The 9,744-nt window shown below is 35.3% G+C and overlaps 1 protein-coding gene and 1 pseudogene across 1 annotated transcript; both read right to left on the reverse strand.

Moving 5' to 3' along the window:
• Positions 1–354: 354 nt before the first annotated feature.
• Positions 355–1,635, reverse strand: LOC146955174 (F-box/kelch-repeat protein At3g23880-like; annotated as a pseudogene).
• Positions 1,625–3,490, reverse strand: LOC146955175 (F-box/kelch-repeat protein At3g23880-like). Its single transcript, XM_085720475.1, has 2 exons — positions 2,257–3,490; positions 1,625–1,736 (listed from the first exon to the last, which is right to left on the reverse strand). The coding sequence occupies exon 1, from the start codon at positions 3,441–3,443 to the stop codon at positions 2,259–2,261; it is 1,185 nt and encodes a 394-aa protein (XP_085576601.1). The 5' UTR covers positions 3,444–3,490; the 3' UTR covers positions 1,625–1,736; positions 2,257–2,258.
• Between the last annotated feature and the right edge of the window lie 6,254 nt (positions 3,491–9,744).

A 9,744-nucleotide genomic window follows, 5' to 3' on the forward strand; every position in this document is an offset into this window, starting at 1 on the left:
TCATGCCAGAACTCTTCTGATAACCCTAAGACCCACTAATGTGCAGTCCACTAGCAAAGCACTCAATTTCTCACTTTCTTAACAGGAGGTTGATATCTAAAAACCTTAAAATCTCCGATCGTGATTGTGTGTAACTACCATAACAAAAAAAAAAAAAAAATGTTTTTCTATCTTTAAAAATGAAACTGTCATGTTCTTGTGAAAAAAGAGATAATACAAACTTTGTCCAGAAATGATGTCATACCGTGCAAAAGTTACCACGAAACAGATATCCCAACATGTTCGTATAGTTATATATACTAATAATCATATATAAATAATCATATAGATTTTTTCAATATAAGCCACATGCTGTATATAATTAAATTAGCCTAAGCAATAATGAAATAGAATATTCACACAGTCGATTCTTATAAAACAACATATACAGATGAACAAAAATTTAAACACGTAACTTAGTTTCAAAATGTTGGAACTAAGCTTTCAACATAATCTATGGCATCGTCCCAATATGTATTTTCTCTAGTTCTATTATCGGTAACAGGTCTCCCTACAATAATTTCTGTTCGCTTACTTCTGTTATCTCTCCTATTATAGAGAATCGCTTCAGATTCTTCAATGCTCTCAAGTAGAAGGGTATCACCATCGTCAGAAAGAAATAATGGCACCAATTGAAATTGAAAATACCTTTCGTCACTGTCACTAAAGTTGCCATAATAACTTTAAGTAATTGAGTCCAAGAATCATCAACCCCAAATTCCTTCATTTTCCATATAACAGAATCATCTCCCCTGACCCCTGTGCGAATAAGAAAAACAAAGGCAGCCTCCCAGCACACCAATAGTTGGCGAGTTAGGCAGCCGTTCATCAACACCACGAGGCACCGTGTATTGATTGTATGTCTCCGTCTCCAAATCAAGAGAAACAATAAGAGAGTGTTCAACAGTAGCCAACCAGTTCATAGTGCCACTGAAATACACATGTTTGTGGCCAAGAACAACAACTGGAAAACTTTCAATATTTCTCCAAACATGATCACCGCCCAAGTTGAGGACTCTCACATCTGATGTTGTCTCTCGATAACAGAATGCCACCACTTTATAAGCTCCAGTTGAATTATCACATCCAAAGGCAAAGCAGAAAGTGTCACGATCGTGAAAATACCCAATTTTTTTAGATGATGTCCTAGTGGCTGGGTTCCAAACACCGAACCAGTACTCAAAACCCATATATTTGTGATAGTCAAACAAAAGAACTAATCCATTACATGAACCAACTATATAAGAGCCTTCTCGAGATCCTATGTTGTTTAAATGATGATAGCGAGAATCATCAAGATGTGTGAAGGAAGGGTTTTCGAATATACGATTGATAGGGTATCTAACTAAGCTGTATTCCTCCTCAGATTCCTCATCCTCATTTCTCGGAATAGGGATTTCGTACTTGGCGATTAATGTGAAGAGGTTAGGGTTTCGTGATTGTGATTTTTTGAGGTCCAAATTCACGAAAGTGGGTTCTGAAATTAGGGTTTTCCAAGACTTACTCACACCTGAATCGGACAAGAGATTTCACTGGAAGATACGAAAATACCTCGGCGATGAGATCCTCGGAGAGGACCGCCAGTGACGGAGTCATTGTGATGGTTGGTTGTGACGGCGGTGATGGTTTGAATGATAGTGGGCAGAGAAAGAGTTGGTATACTGGTAGTGTAAATAAAAGGAGAAGTCCTGAAGACCCTAAAATATAAAAAATATAATAAAAAAATTAACTATACAAAACTTAAATGTTGAGATGATATGTATATCATAGATTACTTGTGTCCTCTCATGCAATGTTGTTGGTAATGGTACAATCAGTCAGTCAAATTATGATTCACTACCATAAACCTTAAAATCTCCAAAAGACATTTTCCTCTATAGAAAGCAAAAATCCCTGGATCTCTCCCCTAATAGTGTGTAACCACCACAAAAAAAATGTTATCTTTAAAAATGAAACTATCATGTTCATGGAAAAAAAAGAGATGATCCAAATTTTGTACACAATGATATGATACAGTGCAAACTGAAACAAGAAACAGCTATCCCAACAAGTTGATATAGTTACATATACTAATCATATTGGTTTTCACAATATAAGCCACATGCTCAGTATACAATTAGATTAACCTAAGCAATCATAAAAAGAATATTCACATTATTATAAACATATACAAGTGAACATTAATTCAAACACGTAAACAATGGAAGAGAAACTTACTTTCAAAAAATTGGAACTAAGCTTTCAACATAATCCAACTCATAGTCCCAATATACACGATCGCTAGTTCTATTATCGGTAGTTGTTCTACTTGCAATAATTTTTGTTCGCTTTGCTCTATTATCTCTCCTATTATAGAGAATTGTGTAGGATTCAAGATTGCTCTGAAGTATCAGTGAATCACCATCCTCAGAAAGAAATAATGGCACCAATTGAAAATACCTTTTGTGATAGTCACTAAAGTTGCCATAATTTATTAGAAGATCATGGTAACTAACTTTAAGGAATTGAGTCCAAGAATCTTCAACCCCAAATTTCTTCATTTGCCATATAATAAAATCATTTCCCCTGTGCGAATAAGAAAAACAAAGGCAGCCTCCCAGCACACCAATAGTCCGTGAGTTAGGCAGCACTTCATCAACAGCACGAGGCACCATGTATTGATTGTATATCTCCGTCTCCAAATCAAGAGAAACAATGACATGGTGTTCCACAGTAACCAACCAGTTCATAGTGCCACTCAAATAAACATGTTTGCGGCCAAGAACAACAGGAAAACTTTCAATATTCCTCCAAACATCATCACCACCACCCAAGTTGAGAACTCTGACATCTGATGTTGTCTCTCGATTACAATACGCCACGACTTTATAAGTATCGGTTGAATTAACATATCCAAAGGCAAAGAGGAAATTTTGAGTATGGCGAAAATAACTAATTTCTTCGGATGCTGTCCAGGTGGCTGGGTTCCAAACACGGAGCCGGTACTCTATATAACCAAATTGTGGAGGGCTATTGGATAAGAGAATCAATCCATTACAGGAAGAAACTCCTCTTTGAGACTCATTGTTGTTGATAAGATTATGATAATTAGGATTGTCAACAAGTGTGAAGGAAGGGTTTTCGAATATTTGATTGATAGGGTATCTAACTAAGCTGTATTCCTCATCACATTCATCATAGTAATTTCCTGGGATTTGGCTTATGTGCTCTGTGATGAGTGTTAAGAGATTACGGTTTCGTCGTGATTGTGATTTTTGGAGATGCAATTTCACAAAAATGGGATCGGAAATTAGGGTTTTGCATGACTTATTCACACACCTGAATCGGACAAGAGATTTCACTGGAAGATACGAAAGTACCTCCGCGACGAGATCCTCGGTTAGAACCGCCGGTGACGTAGTCATTGTGATGGTTTGAATGATAGTGGGAAGAGAAAGAGTGGTATGCTGGTAGTCATAAATTGCGTGTTTATTGGTTTAGAACGAGGAAATTGTTTTAAGCTTCTACAAAAAGTAATAAAATTTCCCTAAAAAAAATGTGATAAAATTTAATATTTTTCCCCTAAAAAAAATTATATTTTTTAAAATGTTTATTTGAGTCAAATCAAAGCTATGTTTGGTAAAAAATAAGCTATAAGCCAACTGATGGCTGATAAGCTAGTTGATAGCTGAAAAGCTAACTTATAACTGATAACTAATAGTTGATAGTTTATAGCTGAAAAACTCGCTTATTAAAAATAATTTTTTTTGATAAAATTAACTGTTGATGTGACTAATAAAATATAAAATTACATTTTTTTAATAAATTATATACACATTTTTCTACTTATTTATTTAATTTTAAATATTTGAATTTATTCTTTCAAAAAAAAAATTGAATTTATTTTAAATTACTTTCATCTCCAAAATGATAAAAAAAATTATGAATTCAGTTAATAAAAAAAATTATGAATTCAATTAATATTTTTTATTTCACTAAAATTGTTTTACTATTTTTCAGTAGATTTTATTTAAAACTATATATTATATTATAGGCTTAATTGCACTTTTGGCCCCCTATCTTTCCAAAACTTGCGGTTACAGCCCCCTAACTAATTTAAATACAAAACAGACCCCTAAGTATTGAATCTTTGGTAGTTTTGGCCCCCAACGCTGACGTGGCACCCTAAATGAGGTGCCACGTGTCATTTTTTTATATTTTTTTTTTGCATTGGGGGGCCAAAACTGCCAATGATTCAATACTTAGGGGGCTGTTTTGTATTTAAATTAGTTAGGGGGCTGTAACCGCAAGTTTTGGAAAGATAGGGGGTCAAAAGTGCAATTAAGCCTATATTATATGAATTGAAAGCAAGTTAAAGAAAAGGAAAAAGAACAAAGAAAATATATGGAAGTAACGTGTAGGGGTGGCAAAACGGGCCCGGCCCGTCGGACCAGCCCGTTTAACCCGTCATTTTAGGCGGGCTGGGGTGAAATTTTGAGCCCATCTCTCTAGTTGGCCCGCCCCTGTTCAACCCGCTGAAAAAGCGGGTCATAGCGGAGTGGGGCGGGCTGGCCCGCGGGCTTATTAACCTTTCTTTTTTTACTATTAGTGACCGAATTTTTAATTTACACACCCCATAAACAATTGGGCCAAATGATACCCAACCCAACCTCAATTTATCCCACACTCTCTGATAAGTGATAACTGATTCACCACTAGTCCACTACCCCTAGAAAAAAACTGATTCACCAATGCATTATAAAACTTTCATCCCAGACTCAAACTTGTCCTCTCTCTCTTTCGCTCTCAACTCTTGGTCTGATTTACTCTGACTCACTTGGGATTAAGGTAAGCTTTGTTGCTCATTTATCTTAGTTGTTGTTTGTGTTAAGTGAACTTATGTTTGCGTTGATCTTTTAATTTCTTCCTTTCTTCTTTTCTGAAGCCATGATGTGTTATATTACCTAAACGATGATTAACTTAGGGACGTTGAACAAATTATGTAGAATTTTTATGGTTGATTTTTTTTAAACTTATTTCATGGTGTTGGATTTATTTTGTAATTTGTTTTATGTTGGATGTATCATGTATGGTGGATTTATTTAATGTTAGAGTCATTATATTGAATTTATTGTTTTTGTAACATCAATGTATTTGTTAATAACAATCGAAAAAAAAATATTTTAAAAAATAGACGGGCCAACCCGCCAGCCCGCTAGTCCGCCTTTAGGCGGGGCAGGGTGTGAGTTTGAGCCCACCCCCTCAAGTTGGCCCGCCCCGCCCACCCCGTTTTTGGCGGGCTAATTGTAACAGCCCGATTTGCGCTAGTTTTATTTTATTATTTATTTAATTGTGTTATATGTGCTCTTATGTGATTATTTGCCTCTACGTGTATTTTTGGTTGGGAATCGTAGAATTCGGTGTTAGAAGGGTATTTTAGTCATTTTGGACTTAGGGGCATTTTGGTCATTTTGAGGGCAGTGGAAATTTTGTAATTTTGCAGAAAGTTATTTTTTTAGTGTTTAGTGGAAGTTATTATTTTACCAAGTTACTAGAGAGGGTGTAGTAATTATTTTAATTACCGTTAAGTGACCGTTAGTGTTATATTTTACCGGTAAGTGAGTAGTAACATTTTTGAGATTGAATTAGAAATGAGTTAGGCCCATTAAGGTTTGTGAGATAAGCCCATTAAGTGAGTCTTTATAAACTAATGTTAGTGAGAAGAGATAGAGTTACAAACATTTTCATTTCATTTTCATTGAGAAGAGAAGAGATAGAGGCTAGAGGGAAGAACAAGATCAAGGGTTAGAGCTTGAGGAGGGGATTCATCATCTAGGAGCTAAATTGAAGTTTGGGTTAGAGAATCTTGGTGCTAGAGGTAAGAGGGTTAGGTTTCAACCATAATTCACCTTTTTTTTTTCTTTACCCATTTTTGTTAAATTGATGAATTGAACCTAATTGTTGTAAAATTCGTGCATAATTGTTGTTGTTATGTTTGAGAACATGATTTATGTGATAATTGTATGTTAGTATGTGAATTAACATGTTTAAATGCATAGTTGTTGGTGCTTTGTGTTCTTGAGCAAGTTTGATGAAAATTGAAGTTGTGGTGTTGAATTGTGCATGAATTTGTGTTCATTAGTTGTTGTTATTGATTTGGAACATGTTGTTATTGAATTGGTGCTTTGGGTACCAAGATTGATGAATTGATGAAGAGATTTTGATGTTGTTAATTATGTCATGAGTGTTCCATTTAATGAAGTTGTTGTTTTAAGAGTTTGATGAAAATGAGTTATTCATTGTGGATTGTGATTCTTGATGAATTAAGGTGAAATGTTGATGTTGTTGTGTTGGTATAAGTTTAATGAAATTCTGTTTTTAGTTATAAGATTTGGTTGTGAAAAGTTTTGGGAAGAAACTTAGGTTTTTATGTGAAGAGCTAGTTAAGTGATTTTGGAATGAGAAATGATTTTTCAAGTTTTTTTAAGTGGTGGTTATAAGGGGTTTGATAATGGGTTAAGTTTTGGAAATGATGGGGAAGTATTGGAGTGGGATTATGTGACTTAATAGCAATTATTTGAGAAAATTCGTATTTGAAAGTTGATTTCTGCATAAACTGTTGTTGTCATAATCATGAAGCGATTTCGCGAATCATGAGGCGATTTTGGCAGCAACATCAAATTTTTCTGCACAGTCTGATGCTGTGAAAATCGTGAAGCGATCTTACGGATCATGAAGCGATTTTAACAGCCCAGAAACCTCAAAAATGCATTTGTCTTCAATCCAATCGTTTCCAAACTTATTCCTAAGTATAGGGACTTCTCTCTAATCATCTAGGGGTACTTTTATGAAAGAAATAACTTATGTTTTATGAGTTCAATTAAGGTGTTTAATGGCATTTAACCTATGAGGTGATGGATCTAACTTGTTTTGTTTTGAAAATGGAAATTTTTGTGAAAAGTGATAAAGTGAGATGAACTTCGTGATTTTCATGAATTCGTCCTATTTGGCCGATGAAATGCTTACGTAGCCTCTACTGCACGCACAAGTGACTTGAGAGGATACATGGCATAGGCAATTGAACTCGTTTACTTGGTTTTGGCTTAGGTGCTCAATTATTTTCAATATTGTGATTTTTGAGACGAACTTGATTGAAAATGATCATTGAGGGCCAATTGCTTATGAACCCTCTATGATTAGATTGATATGATTATGAGATGATGTATGAATGGTTGTTGAGTGATGAATATGATGTTTGTGATCATATGTTGTATTTGTTCCTCTATTTGGATTGTAAGGAATTATGTGGAAATGTGGCAACTATATGTTGATTTATGTGGAGATGATTGATGATGTATGTATATGTCAAGTGGTGGTGAATTGTTGTCGATGCATATATACTAATTGAATGGTGATGAAAATGTTTATGATATGTTGTTGTTGAACATGTTAAATGTTTATTGTTGGTGATGAGTTTATACATGCTAATTTGGATGTGATTGGAGAGGAATGCATGTATATACATATAGTCGTTGATTATGAGGAATTGTATGAAGTTGTTAAACTATATGATATAGTTGAATGTTGATGATAGCCGTTGATTTATAGCCGTTGATTATAGCCGTTGAATTGTTGTGAACATATGCATGGTGAAATGAGTCATATGTTCATGCATCATATGTCGTGTCGGATGTTATATCCATATTGCCGTTGACCAGATATTTGTATCCATATTGTCGTTGATTATAGCCGTTGATAATGATGTCTTTGTTGCATCATAAGGTGACGACCTTGGAGGAGTTTGGTACCACATGCATCTAGAGAAGAGTCTAGAGCATCATATGCATTTGATTAATTGATGAGTCGTGTCATAATTGAATAGGTGACTTGGTGAATTTGTGTGTTGGTGAAATTTGGTGAATGTTGTGATTATGTGGATTGGTGTATATGTACATTGGTGAATATTGTGGAGGGTTGTGAATAATTGTATTATGCTCTAATTGCATGTCTTAATTGTTTGTGCTTATACACTTGGTGAATCAATTGATGATGGTTATTTTAATAATAATGATGAGGTGAGATTTATATATGTATATATACATATATGATGTGGTGATGTTCTTTGTTAATGATGATGGCTTGCTTATAACTTCGATATGACAAATTGTACTTGTTGAGATAAGCATGCTAGATGAGTAATGAAGTGAGTAATGTTTTCATTGATTGATGTTGATAAATGATGAGCTTTTGTTGATGACTTGATTAGAGGTTGAATATGTATGCTATGCTATGATAATAATGTGATAGCTTGAAATGTAAGTGATGGGGGATAATAATGATCATGTGATGCTAGTGTTCTAGGAGGGAGGGTTATGTATATGTGATACGTGTATGATACACTTGTTGATACGAACTTGGAATGATAATATTGAATGGTATAAGTGTTGTGAATACTTTTGAATACATGTATGATTTGTTATTTTGTATTCTTGAATATATCTTTCATTTCCAATGTTCTTGTTTAAATCTTTTATGGATTATGATGATGTAATGCTAACCCTCAGTGGTCTGTGGTGGACCGCCTACCTCTCTGTATGGATGGGTAGACGGCGTGCAGGATGTTAGTTGTTGCTTGTTGATGCCGAGGAGTGGAGTTCCTCTTTTTCATGCAAGTGTCTAGATTAGGGCTCTGATCTAGGATAGTCTTTGCATGTTGTTTATTTGACTTTGTATTTCGGAGTTGTTGAGATATTCTGTTATTTGAGATTTGGATGATACATTTGTATTTAGTTTGGAGATCCAGAGATTGTTTATGACTTATATATTATTCCGCTGCTATGTAGTATAACATGATCTTTATGCATGTATGAATTGTGGTTTATTCGGAGACGTAGCATCTATTTCTAGAATATTTCTGATGTATTCGCGCGTTTTACCGCTTAATAGAAATAGGGTGTTACACTAATAGCGGGCTGGGCCTAAACGGGACGGGCTGGCTGATAAGTTCTTAAAAGTAATAGTTTTCATGTGTTAAAAGAGGCATATTAGTAACTTGTTATGCAAGTTATCTAAGGAAAAGCTACTAATTGTTGTATTTATACCCTTTATGCTTTAAATGCCTAATTCTACCCAATTTATGCAGGAAATAACAAGCAAGATTCAAGAAAGAAGCTTTTGATCCAAAGGTAGGACGCTTTCGCGTCCTCTGGTCGCTTAAGCGTCCACAATGTCAAATGCAGCTAAGAGAACGCTTTCTGGACGCTTTTGGAATGCTTGGGACATCTAAAGCAGGACGCTTTCGCGTCCTCAGCACGCTTAAGCGTCCACAATGTCGAATGCAGCTAAGAGAACGCTTTCAGGACGTTTTTGGAATGCTTTTCATAATTCAAGAAGGACGCTTTCGCGTCGTCAGCACGCGAAAGCGTGCAAGCTCCAGAACAAACCGTCTTAGGACGCTTTTGGGACGCTTTTAGTACGCGAAAGCGTACTCATTCACTTTTGCCAGAAGATATTTATGCTGATTACGTGGCAGTTCGCTATTGGTCACTGGGAGATATTTTGTGAAGGACGCTTAAGCGTCCAGAGGACGCGAAAGCGTCCAACACGAGTTCAGCCCCATTTAAATAGAAGTTTTCCCTCTCTCTAGATATTCACTATTCCATTAAAAACATTTTATATATTTCTAGAGAGAGGTTAGAGCTATTTCAAAGAGAGAAACACAAAGCA

Source organism: Medicago sativa, chromosome 1 (genome assembly GCF_051527215.1).
Source record: "Medicago sativa cultivar Bolivia chromosome 1, Bolivia_mono, whole genome shotgun sequence".
NCBI lineage: Eukaryota > Viridiplantae > Streptophyta > Magnoliopsida > Fabales > Fabaceae > Medicago > Medicago sativa.